Genomic DNA, 18,685 nt, shown 5'->3' on the forward strand with positions numbered 1-18,685 from the left:
TTTACTTGAATGTCACTTAATTTTCACAATAACCCTATGAAGTAGGATCTGTCATAATCCCTGGTTTATAGATATGACAACTAATCACACAGAGTGAATATAATTCGCTTACCCAAGGTCACATGTAAGTGCTAGAGCCACCCAGACTGACATCAAAGCCCACTCTTTTGATCCCATCCCTATACCACACTGCCTCTCCTCAAAGCAGCCTAATACCACTAAGTTTATAGACAATGTTAATCACATCACAAACATGCAATACCACCTATGTTAGATTTTCAAAGGTTACCACCCATCTGGCCCTACCAACCTTGTTGTTTAGTTCCTAAGTTGTGTCTAACTCTTTTGCATCCCATGGACTATGCTCCTCTGTCCATGGGATTTTCCAGGCAAGAATAATGAAGTGGGTTTTCATTTCCTTCCCCAGGGGATCTTCTCAATCCAGGAATCAAACTTGCATCTCCTGAATTGGCAGACAGATTCCTTACCACTGAGCCACCAGGCCCCTACCAACCTTGCAGATACTCTAACCAAGCATCTATTTATTGTCCATGACAGGACTGCATTCTCAGTCCTGTTTTCTCAGTCTTAATGCTTCAGACTGCCTAGAATTCAACCCTGGTGCACCTTCACTATCACAAATATAAAAATCTGGTAAGGCCTAGGGTTCAAGTCCCAGAGTCTCTAATGCCATACTCTCAAGGTGTGTGCCCCTCTCTGAATCTTCAGTTCAGTTCAGTTGCTCAGTTGTATCTGACTCTTTGTGACCCCTGAACTGCAGCACAAAAGGCTTCCCTATCCATCACCAACTCCCAAAGCTTGCTCCAACTCATGTCCACAGAGTTGGTGATGCCATCTAACCACCTCATCCTGTGTTGTCCCCTTCTCCTCCTGTCTTCAATCTTTCCCAGCATCAGCGTCTTTTTCAAATGAGTCAGTTCTTCACATCAGGTGGCCAAAGTATTGGAGTTTCAGCTTCAGCATCAGCCCTTTCAATGAGTATTCAGGACTGATTTCCTTTAGGATGGACTGGTTGGATCTCCTTGCAGTCCAAGGGACTCTCAAGAGTGTTCTCCAACACCACAATCCAAAAGCATCAATTCTTCAGTGGTCAGCTTTATGGCCCAACTCTCACATCCATATATGACTACTGGACAAACCAAAGCTTTGACTCTACAGACCTTTGTCAGTAAAGTAATGTCTCTGCTTTTTAATATGCTGTCATAGCTTTTCTTTCAAGGAGCAAGCATCTTTTAATTTCATGGCTGCAGTCACCATCTGCAATGATTTTGGAGCCCAAGAAAATAAGGTCTGAATCTTGAATTCCTGTATTAATTCCTATATTTATCATTCATCTTGGCTCTTTTTTATGTTTTCTTTCATCTTGGCTCTTAAGCATGAGCTTACAGTATCACTTTAGTAAGATTGATTTTTAACCAGACAACTATAAAATACAAAACGATGGACAGCTCTGAAGACTTCATGGGGGCGTCCCTCTATGGTCTCAGTTGCCGACATGCCATCCAGACTAAGGAAGATCTGGAAACTTAAGGGCCACATGAACCACAGGCACAGCAAACACTGGAAACCTCCTGGAGGCCAGGGTAACACTGGTGGCACGTGTCACCACAGGATCAATTTTGACAAATATCCCCCAGGTAAGGTTGCGCTTCCCGGGTGGCTCAGACAGTAAAGAATCTGCCTGCTACATGGGAGACCCAGGTTTGATCCCTGAGCTGGGAAGACCACCTAGAGAAGGATATGGCTACCCACTTCAGTATTCTTGCCAGGAGAATTCCGTGGGCAGAGGAGTCTGGTGGGCTACAGTCCACGGGGTAGCAAAGAGTCAGACACAACTAAAGGACAAATGTTACACTACACTAATTTTGGGAAAGTTGGGATGAGGCATTACCACTTAGCAAGGAACCAGAGCTTTTGCCCAAATGTCAACCTGGATAAACTATGGACCTGAGTGAGTGAGTTGATATGGTAAATGCTGCCCAAAAAACTGGAGTTGCTCCTCTCATGATGTGGTACACTGGGGCTACTATATTGAGTTCTGGGGAAGAGAAAGCTCCCAAAACAGCCCATCCCACTGAAGGCCAAATTCTTTAGCAGAAGAGCTGAGGAGAAGATTAAGGGTGCTGTCCTGGTAGCTTGACCCTACATGGATGGGAGGTTCATTAAGTGCTAACTAGTGCTTTTCAAAAAAAATAAAGACAATAAAATACAAAATCCTATTACCTGGAAGTTAGCCATTATTAAAAATTCTGATTTTTTCTAGAAATTTTCTACATATTTTAGGATAGAAAATCTATGTATATAATATGTAGTTACTTTTTCATAATTCTTTCCCATCTCATTGGTTAATTCTTCATATAGATAATTTTTACGAGTTATATAATAATCCATCATATCAATGTTACTATTTCTGTATGGAAGGTTTATCAAATGATTAATATTTCCTCAGAAGTGAGTCATAAAAGTGACTGAATCGAAGGGTAGAAAAGTTCTATCACCAGATAATACATGATTAAAAGTACTTGATTACTCATCGCTGGTCAAATGCTTTTTCTCTAAACCTTTGCAAATTTGATTCATAATAAATAGTGTTTTTAAAATGTAACTTACATTGCTGACCAGTGACTTGGAACATTTTTTTCATGTTCATAGCTATTTAAAGTTTCTTTCTGTCAGTTACTCTGGTCAGCTATCTGTTGAAGTTCTTTGCTTATTTTTTCTAACAGACTCACGGTTCCTTACTGATCTGCATGAGCTTTTTATAAACCATGGCTATTGATTATGACTTTGTCTGTCAAAAACTTTTTCACCAGTAAGTTATAAATGACTTTTCATCTGGTCCCATCACATCATGGCAAATAGATGGGGAAATAGTGGAAACAGTGGTTGACTTTTATTTTTGGGGGCTCCAAAATCACTGCAGATGGTGACTGCAGCGATGAAATTAAGACACTTACTCCTTAGAAGGAAAGTTATGACCAACCTAGACAGCATATTAAAGAGCAGAGACATTACTTTGTCAACAAAGGTCTGTCTAGTCAAGGCTATGGTTTTTCCAGTAGTCATGTATGGATGCGAGAGTTGGGCTATAAAGAAAGGTGAGTGCCAAAGAATTGATGCTTTTGAACTGTGGTGTTAGAGAAGACTCTTTGAAAAGAGTCCCTTGGACTGCAAGGAGATCCAACCAGTCCATCCTAAGGGAGATCAGTCCTGGGTGTTTACTGGAAGGACTGATGTTGAACCTGAAACTCCAATACTTTGGCCACCTGATGCGAAGGGGTGACTCACTAGAAAAGATGAGAGCTGATGCTGGGAAAAGATTGAGAGCAGGAGGAGAAGGGGACAACAGAGGATGAGATGGTTGTATGGCATCACCGACTCAGTGGACATTAGTTTGAGTAAACTCTGGGAGTTGGTGATGGACAGGGAGGCCTGGCATGCAGTTCATGGGGTTGCAAAGAGACGTGACTGAGTGACTGAACTGAACTGAAATAAACTGCACATCTAAATGATACTTCTTTTACATAAGCAGTTTGGGAGGAGAGGCATGTATTTATACCAATGCTGCTAAATTTTACTCAGAACAGTTTTAGATTCCATTTTCAAAACTACTCTACCAGATGTTACTTAAACATAGGAAGACAACTGCTTTCCTTTATTCATGTAATTACACTGTAAATAGCCAAGAGGTTGACTTAAATGAAGGGCTAATTGTGGAGAGGGTACTGTCAGTCTATGAGCCCAACGACCCCAGCAGGTACACGGCTCTGGCCCAAGGTCTGGTCCTGGAGGCCCAGGGCACCCCCTGCACCTGGGACTGTGGTTGGCATCTCCCCAGCAAGATGGCTTCTAGGGATGACATCTAAGTCTCTGTCATCTTCCTGTGAGGGCCAGGCAGTTACTCCTGAGGAGTTCAGCCCTAAACCTCCCTCCACTATCCCAGTTTCTCCATGCATACGTCTCTCCCAACCCAAATTCTAAAGCTGTTTTCCTGACCTTCTTTACTGGCAATTTAACTGAAGAAGGGGGGCTTCTCTGATAGCTGAGTTGGTAAAGAATCTGCCTGCAATGCAGGAGACCCCAGTTCTATTCCTGGGTCAGGCAGATCCGCTGGAGAAAGGATAGGCCACCCACTCCAGTATTCCTGGGCCTCCCTTGTGGTTCAGCTGATAAAAGAATCCACCTGCAATGTGGGAGACCTGGGTTCAATCCCTGGGCTGGAAAGATCCCCTGGAGAAGAGAAAGGCTACCCACTGCAGTATTCTGGCCTGGAGAATTCCATGGATGTACAGTCCATGGGCTCACAGAGTCGGACACGACTGAGCAACTTTCACTTTCATTGTAACTGAAGAAGGGTGCCAGTTAGATCCAAAATTACAGCTCATGGCAAATAAAAAAAAAAGGAAGATGGACTAGAGAAAAGTGTTGAAGAAGGCTCTTAAGAGTCCCTTGGACTGCAAGGAGATAAAACCAATCAATCCAAAAGGAAATAAACCCTCAATATTCATTGGAAGGACTGATGCTGAAGCTCCAATATTTTGGCCACCTGATGCAAAGAGCCAACTCATTGGAAAAGACCCTGATGCTGGGGAAGATTAAAGGCAGGAGGAAAAGAGGAGGGCAGGGGATGAGATGGTTGGATAAAAAGATATGAGTTTGAGCAAGCTCCAAGAGATGGTGAAGGACAGAGAAGTTTGGCATGCTGCAGTCCACAGGGTAGGAGAATCGGACAGGAATGAGCAACTGAACAACAAAAAGCAAAGTAAATTACTGTTTCTTCTTAAACTAAAGTATTGATATATAGTGAAAGTGTAAGCATTAGTCACTCAGTTGTGTCCTACTCTGAGACCCCACGGACTGTAGCCCACCAAGCTTCTTTGTCCATGGAATTTTCCAGGCAAAAATGCTGGAGTGGGTAGATTCCCTCCTCGAGGGGATCTTCCTGATGCTAGGATCATACCTGGGTGCCCTGCATTGTAGGTGTAGATTCTTTACTGTCTGAGCCACTGATGTATAAATAATCATTTATTATAATTTTTAAAAATCTAGTGAAGATTCATTATTAAAGTTTAAGAAAGAGAAGAATAAAGAAAAAATGTAATTCCTCAAAGATAACCAGTATTAACATGCTGCTGCTGCTGCTAAGTCGCATCAGTCGTGTCCGACTCTGTGCGACCCCATAGATGGCAGTCCACCAGACTCCCCCGTCCCTGGGATTCTCCAGGCAAGAACACTGGAGTGGGTTGCCATTTCCTTCTCCAATGCATGAAAGTGAAAAGTAAAAGTAAAGTGGCTCAGTTGTGTCCGACTCTTAGCGACCCCATGGACTGCAGCCCACCAGGCTCCTCCATCCATGGGATTTCCCAGGTAAGAGTACTGGAGTGGGGTGCCATTGCCTTCTCCAAGTATTAACATGAATGCTCTCCAAATATTAATAGTAAAAACCCATATCTATACATTTAGACATACATATATATGTATGTTTTTTTCTTCTTTTAACAAAACTGGATTATAGTAAACATGCTGTCCACTGGATGAATTCCTACTTATTCTTCAAGATTCAATTGTTAATTATACCCTTGCTCCTATATTTTCCCATTGCTCCTTATACATGCCATCATTATAGCGTCAGTTCAGTTCAGTTCAGTCACTCAGTCGTGTCCGACTCTTTGCAACCCCATGAATCGCAGCACGCCAGGCCTCCCTGTCCATCACCATCTCCCGGAGTTCACTCAGACTCACATCCATCGAGTCAGTGATGCCATCCAGCCATCTCATCCTTGGTCATCCCCTTCTCCTCCTGCCCCCAATCCCTCCCAGCATCAGAGTCTTTTCCAATGAGTCAACTCTTCGCATGAGGTGGCCAAAGTACTAGAGCTTCAGCTTTAGCATCATTTCTTCCAAAGAAATCCCAGCGTTGATCTCCTTCAGAATGGACTGGTTGGATCTCCTTGCAGTTCAAGGGACTCTCAAGAGTCTTCTCCAACACCACAGTTCAAAAGCATCAATTCTTTGGCACTCAGCCTTCTTCACAGTCCAACTCTCACATCCATACATGACCACAGGAAAAACCATAGCCTTGACTAGACGGACCTTAGTCGGCAAAGTAATGTCTCTGCTTTTGAATATACTATCTAGGTTGGTCGTAACTTTTCTTCCGAGGAGTAAGCGTCTTTTAATTTCATGGCTGCAGTCACCATCATTATAGTGTACATCCCATTATAAACACATTTTGTCCTGATTTCTGTATCTATAGCATCCATGGAAATTTGCCCTTCAAATCTCCTCTGGGGCACTTGATAGCCCCTGTTGATGCTCACTGACTCCACCACAGCATCACATCAAGGCCACTTCACTAGAGGTGCTCCCAGTCAATGACAAGAATGGCAATTACACTTGGGCCCATTTCTGTGAGGCATACGACTCTGCTAGATGACTTTGTCAAGGAGGTTCGTTTTTGGCTTTACTAAAATCTTTTCAACCTGCACTTCAATCTAAGACTCTTCCGACTCAGCCTTCCTTCCTTTCCCTCTCCTGTCACAGGTATCAGACCTGCATCACCTTCATAGCAATCCCAGCCTCTTCCAGTCCCTGGAATTATTCCCCCTAGTAAGTCTCTGATGGGGCCAATCTTGGCATCCTTCTCAGAGGACCCAAACTGAGTGTCTCTCCTATTAAAATGAATATTCCAAGAAGGCAAGGGAGAAATTTTCATCATCTATATTAGCACCTAGTCCACCCAACATTTCACAACCTCTTTCAAATGACTTGGTAGGCAACTGTTTCCATGTCCTTCTCTACTTTTCACCAACTCACCTGGTCTACAGCCTTTGGAGACTTCTTTTTGCAGCAGCCGTGGTAGTCCAGCCCACTTCAGCTGGGAAACCAAATCTAACTTGGAAACTGGAAAGCCTGTTCAGAGAAAATAGAAAATGTCTTTTTTTTTGGTCTAAAACAAAGACATTCCAACACTCATAGCCTTTAGTTCTTCAGGGAAGAGAAGAAGTTGTCAAAAGTAGACTTCAGCACTGGAATTTGAGGAGAAAATTGGGCAAGGTATGGCCTTGATGACAGCAAAATGGTGCTCAACATTTTCAGGTCAATGGAGCAAAGATACTTTTTTTTTTTAGAAAACACTATATAAAAGTACATTTTTAGGACCCATTTTAAGGTTTAGGCATATGACTCCCGTAAACTCAGCTAAAACCTTTAATAGCACTTATCTTCCAATGTTAGCGGACAAAAAGATACTCAGTTTAGACACTAAATCATGAAGAGAAGATGTCTTTACCCAGAAATTCTAGGTTCCTATAGTTCTCCAGCAGCACTTCCTTATATATCTCCTTCTGAGAAGGTTCCAGTTTCCTCCACTCTCCTCTGGAAAAGGTGACAGCCACATCTTTGAGTGTCATGGATTCCTAGAACACCAAAGACAGCCTGTGTGCATTGTGTTACTCCCAAACAGATCCTAAGAATTCAGAAAAGTAATAGATGTGATGGTTTTCAAGTCTTTAAGAATTTGCAAGCAAACTACAAGGTAGCTATTATACGACCATAACAAGTGATATACAAGATTATGATACAATCCCCTCCTTTTCCATTCAGTCCTTGGTGTGAAATGCTATACAAGGATTCTCTGGAATGACTAACATTGATCAAATCTGCCCTAACATGCTGATTTCTAGAATTAACAGAAAATATTAAATGAAGAACACAAATTACATTTCCCAGTCCCAAAATCTGCAGAATCAATATAAGTTCTATAAGCCTTAAATTAAACATGGAAAAACATCACTGACTACATTCCAAATTATAATTTCCAGTTGATTCTGAAAAGTTGTTGCTGTATGAAACGACGCCAGGATTCTTGGCATCTGGAAAGAATTCAATCCAGGGCCAGAGATGAGGCCTGATCGCTCAGAGCTTTTGTGTAATAAAGTTTTATTAAAGTATACAGGAGACAGAAAAAGCTTCTGACATAGGCATCAGAAGGGGGCAGAAAGAGTACCCCTCTGCTAGTCTTCAGCTGGATGTTATATAGTCACTGCTGCTGCTGCTGCTGCTGCTGCTAATTTGCTTCAGTCATGTCCAACTCTGTGCGACCCCATAGATGGCCTCCTACCAGGCTCCTCTGTCCCTGGGATTCTCCAGGCAAGAACATTGGAGTGGGTTGCCATTTCCTTCTCCAATGCTAGCAGTCTGTTAATGAAAGAAAGGAATGTCTTAAAACTCAGAATGGCACCAGGCCCCTTATCCATAAGATGCATTTTGGGATAATCTTGGCACCAGATGATTCATCCCGGCCCATAAAATGACTGACTTGAATCTTGCAGAAGGGTAGATTACCATACAAATAGTTTCGTTTACATAGATTAGGGGAACAATATCTGAGTATAACTTACTGGTCAAGTAGGTTCTGAGCCATTAGGTGGAACTGACTTGAAGACAGAGTCTGGGGTAAATGTATAGTACATTAACATAGCTTAAGACAAACATTTTCATAAGAAAAATAACTCAAGGTTTGAAAATAGTTAACTTCAAGTGAAACCAGGTGTCATTATGGCAACACAGTATTTTAAGAGAAACCTCCTTTTAAATTTGTATAGAGAAGGAAAAAAATATCACTAGTTTGTTTCCTCCTGCCTCTTATGAGAGATAAAACTGTCTGACACTTGCACCCTATTTCCTCCATTTGGAGACCCCTGGCCTTCCTGCCTGTTACCCTCTCAATTCTAAGTAGCAATTACTTTCTCACAATCAAACAAGGATCTGTGTTCAATAACATACACTTACAATTACTTTAAATTATAAACAAGCACAATTAATCATTACAATACACTTTTCATAGCAGCCTCTATAGCAAGACATTTTGAGAGGCAGTACAGCAGAGTGGCTATTAGCACTTGTAGTAGCTTTCCTGTGGCTGCAGTAACAAATTACCATAACTCTGGTGGTTTAAGAAAACAGAAATTTATTTTCCCGAAGTCTGGAGACCAGAAGTCTGAAATCCAGATGTTGGTGGAACTGGGCCCTCTGAGGGAGAATCCATTCCTTGCCTCTTCCAGGTTCCTTAGTTGCCAGCATTCCATGGTGTTCCTTGGTTTGCAGCCTTATCATTCCAATCTTCACATCGCTTTCTCCTGTTCCTGTGTTCAAACTCTAAGTACACTTTAATGTCACTGAGGGCCCACCCATACAATCCAGAATAACGTCCTCATATGACCAATCCTTATTTTATCACATCTGCAAAGACCTCTCCTCCAGGTAAAGTAACATTCTCAGGTTCCAGAGACAAGGAAGTGGATGTACATCAGGGAGATATGTCCCTGATATATGTCTACTCAGAGCCATTACCTGGTAATCAGAGCGATTACCAGGATACTGCTGCTACTGCTAAGTCACTTCAGTCGTGTCTGACTCTGTGTGACCCCATAGACAGCAGCCTACCAGGCTCCCCTGTCCTTGGGATTCTCCAGGCAAGAACACTGGAGTGGGTTGCCATTTCCTTCTCCAATGCATGAAAGTGAAAAGTAAAAGTGAAGTCGCTCAGTCGTGTCCGACTCTTGGTGACCCCATGGACTGCAGCCTACCAGGCTCCTCCGCCCATGGGATTTTCCAGGCAAGAGTACTGGAGTGGGGTGCCATTGCCTTCTCTGACCAGGCTACTAGGGCACTATTATTTACCACTGCGAGTAAGAATTTTTTTTCCTGAAAATTATTGGTATATAGAAAACACTGATTTGTAATCAGCTACTTTTCTCAGCCACTAAATGGGTTTCAGTACATGTTCAATTGATTCTCTGAGGTTTTCCAAAGAGACTACATTATCTGTAAATAATATACATCTTCTTCCATATCCATACTTACCTCACTTGTTTCTTATCACACTGGATTGGCTAAAATATTCAGAAAATACTCATTAATACAGTAAGGTGAGACATCCTCATCTTTTTAATGGTATTGTGAGGACTGCTTTTTATTTTTGCAACACTATCCAGATGTGTTTTTTGGTCATGTTCAGGAAATATAATTCTATTTCCACCTGACCAGTCTTATGAAGAATAATTGCTGGATTTTAGTAAATAATTTTGAGCTTATTAGAATCAGACTTATGACCAATTCTGATAACTGAAGTAAAATAGCATTTGAAGAATGAGCCCTAAGAATGTGAAGACTGAGAGGAAAAGGAGATGGTCTGAATTAGTCTAGTGTCTTTATAACACCCAGGAGGAGCTCAGTGAGCATTTACTTAAAAATGAAAGGTCTGTAGCCATATATGTTAATATATATTAAGTAGACTTACTGTGGTGGTCATTTCACAATATACACAAATATCAAACCATTACATTATATACCTGAAACTAACACAATGCTGGTTGTCAACTAGACCTCAATTTAAAAATTAACTTAAGAATGAAAATTTATGGTAAAAAAAAAAAAAAAAAAAGAATGAAAACCAGTGAAAGGAAGCTTACCTGGGACTCAGTATTTGGAAGAATAGAAACAGTTTTATCTTCTTCAGGGTTCTCCTCTTCAGAAATAACAGAATCTTGAGAGACTGGTTCTAGGAAGGGGAGAAAAACAATTCAGCCTTTCAAATGGGCTCCTCAGACTAAAATTATTATATTTGTCACTCTGGAGAAAAAGATCAGATTAAACAAAGAAAAAGTTCTTCCTACACTCTTAAAACACAGAGGACAGCCACACATACATTTTCATACTGAAACCCAAGCTTTTTCCCCTACTACCCTCTAAAATATTCTTTCAATTCTTAGGCTCACAAAATCTGATTTCCTTCATTCCATATACCCACTACTTTAATGTATTTACTTTTCATAATAATCTTATGAGATGTATTAAGGTAGAACATCATATGTGTAGTATCATATAGTAATTTGCTTCTTTCATTTTGCACAAAAGTCACTTACTGAATGAAAACACTCTTTTGGGGAGTTTACTGTCATATCTTGAGATGATCTCCCCCACTTCCCCCCTTTACCTATTAATCTCACCTTCCTTTTCTTCAAGCACTTGGGTCAAATCCTCTACTAGGGTCACCACTTCCTCACTACTCTCAGGATGTTGTGATTTGACCCAAATCCTGATCTCCCCAGGCAAGATGGTCAGGAACTGCTCAAACACCAAAAGCTCTAGAATCTGTTCTTTCGTGTGGATGTCTGGTCTCAGCCACTGAACGCAAAGCTCCCATAGCTGATTCAGAGTTTTTCTGGGTCCAGCCTCTTCAGAGTAACAAAACCATCTGAACCTCTGTCTGAAAGACTCTGGGTCAGCAGTGTCTCTTTTCATGACAGCTTCTGGATTCCCGGGAGTCTCCATCCTAAGGACTTTGTTCTGTTCACTTGAGACCAGAGTGTGAGGATCTGGTGAGATAGCTGTCATCTTGTTTAGGCTACTCCTGCTTGCAGTATGTATCACCAACAGAAATCCAGTCTCCTTTAGATTCTGAATGTCAGCACAGTCCACCAACAGGCACTCTCCAGCAAAATACCAAGTGTTCCAAGGATCCACTTTATGGTCCTGCAGAAACCATCAAGAAACATAAGAGACAAATTAAGCGAAACAAATTGTGAATCCTAAAAAACATTGTTCTTGATTTGGTTCTGTTATAGACACACACACACATACACACACGTTCTCAGAGGCGTAGAACTGCCCTGCCTGACTACTATATTAAAAGAATGATTTTCTCCCCTAAGTGAAAAGCTGAGAAGTTACTTGAGGGTAAATGAAGGTAACAGTTTCTTCAGATACTCATCAGCTAAACATATCAGAAAAGGCTCACTGCTACAAGAGGCTCCAAACTGACTCCACTCCTGCCCTCTCTTGGTGAATGGCCACACAGTTCCCCACCAGTTGCTCAACTCAAAAACCTGATTTCATATTTGACTCTCAAATTTCTCACACAATCAATAACCAAGTTCTGGCGGCTTTATTTCCTAAGAACCTCTCCATTCTCTCCTACTGAAATTACCTAAGAACAGCCTCATTCAATTTCAGTCTTACACTGAAGCCTAAGGATTTCTTCTAATATGCAAAATACGGTCTTGTAATTCCCCAACTGTCTCAACACAAAATTCAAACGCAAAAGTCACACATGATGATCTTGAAACCCTGTCCTCATGACCTCACCTTCAGCTGCAGCTGCCCCTGATGGACACTGCAGCCATAAAGGGGTATCTCTCCATTTCCAGCAACTCTACCCCATTCCGCCTTTGCACTAGAGTCATTCATTCCCTCCCCTTGGAATGCTGCCGTTTTTTCCTCTACCAAACTTGCTCCTTCTTTAAAACCCGACTCCACTGCCACCTCTTGTATGAGGCTTTCTCTGATCCCCAAGTACTCTTCTGCGCAGTCTGCCCTGTGTGGCATGCGTTCTCATTCCACAAATAATTGACCATCTACAACGATCTGAAACCAGGGACTATGGATTCAGACGTGAACGGGTCAGACGGGACCCCCACCCTAAAGCACTCAAGAAATGACAATAGTCTTAGATGTCTTAGATGGGCTACACTGCGACAAGTGAGGACACTCTCCTAAAGCTACAACGTCAATTAATTACCCACCTCCGAGGGGCACAGAGTGCCGCGCACACTATGCATGACGTCATTTATTCCTCTGCAAATATTAAGCGCCCACCACGTACCTAGAGCCGCTCTGGACACCTGGGACTCTGCAGTGGCTAAGACACTCGTTCCGATCTCCAAGAGTTTACAATAAAGGCTCCGTGAAAATGTGACGCAGGCAGAAAGAAGTTCCCAAAAGAGGAGGTGGGGGGAGATTTGCCCCACGGGGTGCGTTCGGCAACGTCTGAAGACGTTTTGGTTATCACGACTGGGGAGGAGGGATGCTGCTAGTACCTAATGAGTGGAGCCCGGGATGCTGCTAAACATTCCGCGATACTCGGTACAGCCCCCCTTACCCTCACGCACACACAATAACTTTTCCCGCCCAAAATACCAAAGTAGCGAAGTTGCAAGACCGTGGGCTCAGGGAAGGGATGGAGGAAAGCTCCATCCAGGAGCGCGCTTATCTCCGGCAGAAGCTGCAATGTTGGGAGTGCACAGCGAGACTGCTCTCGGCCCCCACCCCGCCCCAGGTACGCCCTCAGAACTAGCAACCTGGCCTCGGCCCCCAAACTAGAGGCCAGGGGCAACCGCTACCTGCGTCAAGACCCGCAGCCAGGACCAACGCCACCGCAATGAGCTTCTAGAAACTGGTCCTGCAGGAGCTGCGCGCGCAAGGCGGCGGGGAGCTGAATGCGCCTGCGCAGGGGCGCAGAACTACGATTCCCGGGATGCGCTTGTACAGCTTTGCGAAAGGTCTGTGGTTTCCATAGGCTCCCACCCTGGCCTGTTGCGCATGGTCTTTGGGAAGTGCTGGTGGTCTCAGCTGCGGAATTATTGCTGCGCCAGAGGCCTAAAGGCCTAGAGTCATCTCAGGTTTTCAGATCTATGATGTTCTGTTTCCTTGGTAACCTCAAAGCATCCTTCCCCTCTTCCTTCCTCACCCTTCCCTGAAATCCAGGCTGCAAAACCCCCACCACAGAAGCATATTAGCAACGCATTCAATACAAGTCATAGTGCCGCAACTTGAATTAAATGTCAAACGTATTACTTTTACGCCTGCCACCATGATTGTCCAATCCGCCATCATGCCTCGCCTGGATTATTGCAATGGCGTCCTGATTTCACTTTTCTTCTTTTGTCTCTTCACATTGCAACCAGAGAGATGCTTAAAATACGAAAACAGCTTATGAACTTCCTCTGCTGAAAACCCTGAAAAGGTTTCCCATTTCACCCAGGGTAGAAATTCTAATTTTTACAGTGACCTACAAGGCTGATGGAATCTGGCCACTGATAAACTCCCTGACCTCTTCCTCTACTTGTGTGTTGTCACAGTGACCGCCTGGCTATCCTTCTCCCTCCAACCTGCCTGGTACTTATGGCTGACTTGCCACCTGCCTAGATATCTTGCATGGCTCATGTTCTCACCCTTTCATATGCTCTCAATGAAGCCTTGAGTCAGGAAGATCCCCTGGAGGAGGAAATGGCAACCCACTCCAGTGATTTTGTGGAGAGAATTCTAGGAACAGGGAAGCCTGGCATATTGCGGTCCAGGGGGTAGTAAAGAGCAGGACACGACTGAGCAACTGAACAACAAGAACAACAGAGTAGAGCAATTTTATGTGTTTCCATACCTGGAACCTAGAGCCTAGACAACAAGAATCATCACATGGACTCTGTATATAGCTCCTTTCATCTACATTATGTCTCTGAGGTTTATCATTATTGTTGCCTGTGGTTACAAATCAATGAAAATTATTTATTTTCATTGCTGCCTAGTATTCCCCTATGACCTTTTATGTACCCTACAGTTTCCTGTTTTCACAGTCCTTTGCCCAGCTTCCAGGCCATATCTTATATGGAAGTGAGGAGGAAGTTTGTGTGTGTGAAGGGGTGAGTCTGTCCGATTTTTCTGCTTCCTCTAAAATCACCCCACGTTAAAGAAACTAAAAAGCCATGGTCCTGCCTGCTCGTCTCCACCTCTGAGTTCCAAAGGCAGCCTTCAAGGTATCTCCTTAGGATTCTGGGGATCTCTGAGCTCCTGCAGCTGTGAGCTGCCTCAGGGATATCAAGACCTTGTTTCCGGTACCTACGGCCCTGGCTCAGCTGGGACTCTAAGGATTCAAGAGCCAGTAGAGGCCATGATTTCCTGTCTAGGAGTGCTGACTCTTGCCTGAAAAGAAAAAAAAGAAGGCTCTCCTGCCTAACCACACGTACTTAAAAAATTAAATGTAGACTTACTGTCAGTTCATTCATTTCAGTCACTCACCAGTGTCTGACTCTTTTGACCCAGCCTACCCCATTCCTAGGTATTTACTCACCAGAAATGAAAACATATGCCCACAAAAAGAGCCGTATGGGAATGCTTATGGCCACTTTATTAATGCATATGCCCCAAACTGGAAACTATTCAAATGTGTGGCAACTAGTGAACAAATTGTCTTACATTCACATAATGAAATACTACTCAGTAACAAAGAGGAGTAAACTGCTGAAATATACAGCAGTATAGCTGAATCTCAAAAGCTGTAAGTGAGAGATGCCAGACAAAAAAACAGTATATACAACGTATGAGTCCATTTACATGCCATTCTAGAGAGACAGAGCTATAGGGACAGAAATGAAATCAGTGGTAGCCAGTTACCAGGAGTGGAAAGAAGGGACTCAGGGAACTTGTTGGAGTGATAGAAATATTCTATAGCTTGATTATGGTGGTCATTACATAATTGTGTATGCCTGTCAACTTATATGGGCTTCTCTGGTGGCTCAGATGGCAAAAAATTTGCCTACAATGCAGGGGACCTGGGTTCAATCCCTGGATGAGGAAGATCTCCGGGAGAAGGGAATGACATCCACGCCAATATTCTTTCCTGGGAAATCCCATGGACAGAAGAGCCTGGCCATTATATAAATAGACTTGTACCCCTTAAATATGTAAATTTTATTATGAGTGAATTATACCTCAATATAAATGAAAGCATAATTTTATGTGACTGTTCACAGCAGCTTTTTTTTGGTAATGGTTAAAAACTGGAAACATCTTAATGACCAGCAAGTGATGAATGGCTACAAAATAAACAATAATGGGACAGCCATACAATGGAATACTTCAGAACAATGAAAAGGAGAGTTTATTGAAACATGCTACATCCAGATAAATTTGCTGGAATATTCAGTGCAGCACTTTCACAGCATCATCTTTTAGGATTTGAAATAGCTCAACTGGAATACCACCACCTCCACTAGCTTTGTTTGTAGTGATGCTTCCTTTGGCCCACTTGAATTTGCATTCCAGACTGTCGGCTCTAGGTGAGTGATCACACCATTGTGATTACCTGGGTCATGAAGATCTTTTTTGTACAGTTCTTCTGTGTATTCTTGCCACCTCTTCTTAATATCTTCTGCTTCTGTTAGGTCCATACCATTTCTGTCCTCTATCGAGCCCATCTTTGCATGGAATGTTCGCTTGGTATCTCTAATTTCCTTGAAGAGATCTCTAGTTTTTCCATTCTTTTATTTTCCTCTGTTTCTTTGCGCCAGTCCCTGAGGAAGACTTTCTTATCTCTCCTTGCTATTCTTCGGAACTCTGCATTCAAATGGGTATATCTTTCCTTTTCTCCTTTACCTTTTGCTTCTCTTCTATTCACAGCTATTTGTAAGGCCTCCTCAGATAGCCATTTTGCCTTTTTGCATTTCTTTTTCTTGGGGATGGTCTTGATCCCTGCCCCCTGTAAAATGTCATGAACCTCCATCCATAGTTCTTCAGGCACTCTATTGGATTTAATGCCTTGAATCTATTTGTCACTTCCACTGTATAATCATAAGGATTTGATTTAGGTCATACCTGAATGGTCTAGTGGTCAGTTTTCATCCCAATCCCAAAGAAACACAATGTCAAAGAATGCTCACACTACCACACAATTGCACTCATCTTACATGCTAGTAAAGTAACGCTCAAAATTCTCCAAGCCAGGCTTCAACATTATGTAAACTGTGAACTTACAAACTTGCATTTGTTCAAGCTGGATTTAGAAAAGTCAGAGGAACCAGAGATCAAATTGCTAACATCTGCTGGATCATTGAACAAGCAAGAGAGTTCCAGGAAAAATCTACTTCTGTGTGTGCAGCACTTTCACAGCATCATCTTTCAGGATTTGAAATAGCTCTACTGGAATTCCATCACCTCCACTAGCTTTGTTCGTAGTGATGCTTTCTAAGGCCCACTTGACTTCACATTCCAGGATGTCTGGCTCTAGATGAGTGATCACACCATCGTGATTATCCGCGTCGTGAAGATCCTTTTTGTACAGTTCTTCTGTGTATTCTTGCCATGTCTTCTTAATATCTTCTGCTTCTGTTAGGTCCATACCATTTCTGTCCTTTATCGAGCCCATCTTTGCATGAAATGTTCCCTTGATAACTCTAATTTCTTGAAGAGATTTCTAGTCTTTCCCATTCTGTTCTTTTCCTCTATTTCTTTGCACTGATCACTGAAGAAGGCTTTCTTATCTCTTCTTGCTATTCTTTGAAACTCTGCATTCAGATGCTTATATCTTTCCTTTTCTCCTTGGCTTTTCCCCTCTCTTCTTTTCACAGCTATTTGTAAGGCTTCTCCAGACAGCCATTTTGCTTTTTTGCATTTCTTTTCCATGGGGATGGTCTTGATCCCTGTCTCTTGTACAATGTCACGAACCTCATTCCATAGTTCACCAGGCACTCTATCTATCAGATCTAGGCCCTTAAATCTATTTCTCACTTCCACTGTATAATTGTAAGGGATTTGATTGAGGTCATACCTGAATGGTCTAGCGGTTTTCCCTGTTTTCTTCAATTTCAGTCTGAATTTGGTAATAAGGAGTTCATGATCTAAGCCACAGTCAGCTCCTGGTCTTGTTTTTGTTGGCTGTATAGAGCTTCTCCATCTTTTGCTGCAGAGAATATAATCAATCTGATTTCGGCGTTGACCATCTGGCGATGTCCATGTGTAGAGTCTTCTCTCATGTTGTTGGAAGAGGGTGTTTGCTATGACCAGTGCATTTTCTTGGCAGAACTCTATTAGTCTTTGCCTTGCTTCATTCCGTATTCCAAGTCCAAATTTTTCTGTTACTCCAGGTGTTTCTTGACTTCCTACTTTTGCATTCTAGTCCCCGAGAATGAACAGGACATCTTTTTTGGGTGTTAGTTCTAAAAGGTCTTGTAGGTCTTCATAAAACTGTTCAACTTCAGCTTCTTAAGCATTACTGGTTGGGGCATAGACTTGGATCACTGTGATACTGAATGGTTTGCCTTGGAAACAAACAGAGATCATTCTGTTGTTTTTGAGATTGCATCCAAGTACTGCATTTTGGACTCTTTTGTTGACCATGATGGCTACTCCATTTCTTCTGAGGGATTCTTGCCCTCAGTAGTAGATATAATCCTAGCCTGGGGTAAATTTAATGGTGTCAACAGCTATTCTTCTTCTGTCTGATAGTGTGTATAGCACTGTTTGCCTATGAATCGTCCTTGCCTCATAGATCCAGTTCCAAAGGTGAATCTGGGCAGAGTCACAGTATATTTCTCTGGGTGGGGCTTAGAATTAAATGTTCTTTGAGGCCCTGAATACAAAACTGGACTCCTATGAAACATGCTAGGCACTCATGACCCAGGAATCAGTTCTCATCCTTGGAGCTGGCTGCTTGCTAGACACTGGATGCCAGTTTTGCTCCAAAGACCCCACTGGCTGGCCTCTGATGCTCTTGGGGACAAGAAACAAGGACAGGCTGCAATGTGGCCAGATGATTTTCTGAATGTGTTGACCTTACCTAGTTACAGTGGATGTAACTAGGAAAGGTTACTGGTTTAGGAATGTTCACCTTTGCATTGACCTCAGCTGCCTGTTCCTGTTTGCTTTACAACTTGGATTTCTCGTTAATGACAATCTTTGTTCTTCCATATAACCTCTCCTATATTTAAGGCACTTATAGTACTTTTTGAAAGTAAGTAGATAGGAAGGGCGGAGAAGGCAATGGCAACCCACTCCAGTACTCTTGCCTGGAAAATCCCATGGACGGAGGAGCCTGGTGGGCTGCAGCCCA

The 18,685-nt window shown here is 42.6% G+C and overlaps 1 protein-coding gene and 1 pseudogene across 1 annotated transcript in view; one reads left to right on the forward strand and one right to left on the reverse strand.

The window, feature by feature from the left end:
• ZNF483 (zinc finger protein 483) overlaps nt 1–13,695 on the reverse strand; it is a 30,795-nt gene extending 17,100 nt beyond the window's left edge. The window contains exons 1-6 of the mRNA XM_027964005.3: nt 13,660–13,695; nt 13,206–13,307; nt 11,034–11,559; nt 10,497–10,585; nt 7,313–7,439; nt 6,838–6,933 (exon numbers count right to left, since the gene is read on the reverse strand). Coding sequence (XP_027819806.2) covers nt 6,838–6,933; nt 7,313–7,439; nt 10,497–10,585; nt 11,034–11,559; nt 13,206–13,307; nt 13,660–13,695 — 976 coding nt within the window. The remainder of the gene's footprint in view (nt 1–6,837; nt 6,934–7,312; nt 7,440–10,496; nt 10,586–11,033; nt 11,560–13,205; nt 13,308–13,659) is intronic.
• Nucleotides 1,511–2,161, forward strand: LOC114112854 (large ribosomal subunit protein uL15-like; annotated as a pseudogene).
• Nucleotides 13,696–18,685: the final 4,990 nt, after the last annotated feature.

This window comes from Ovis aries, chromosome 2, assembly GCF_016772045.2.
Source record: "Ovis aries strain OAR_USU_Benz2616 breed Rambouillet chromosome 2, ARS-UI_Ramb_v3.0, whole genome shotgun sequence".
In the NCBI taxonomy this organism is placed as follows: domain Eukaryota; kingdom Metazoa; phylum Chordata; class Mammalia; order Artiodactyla; family Bovidae; genus Ovis; species Ovis aries.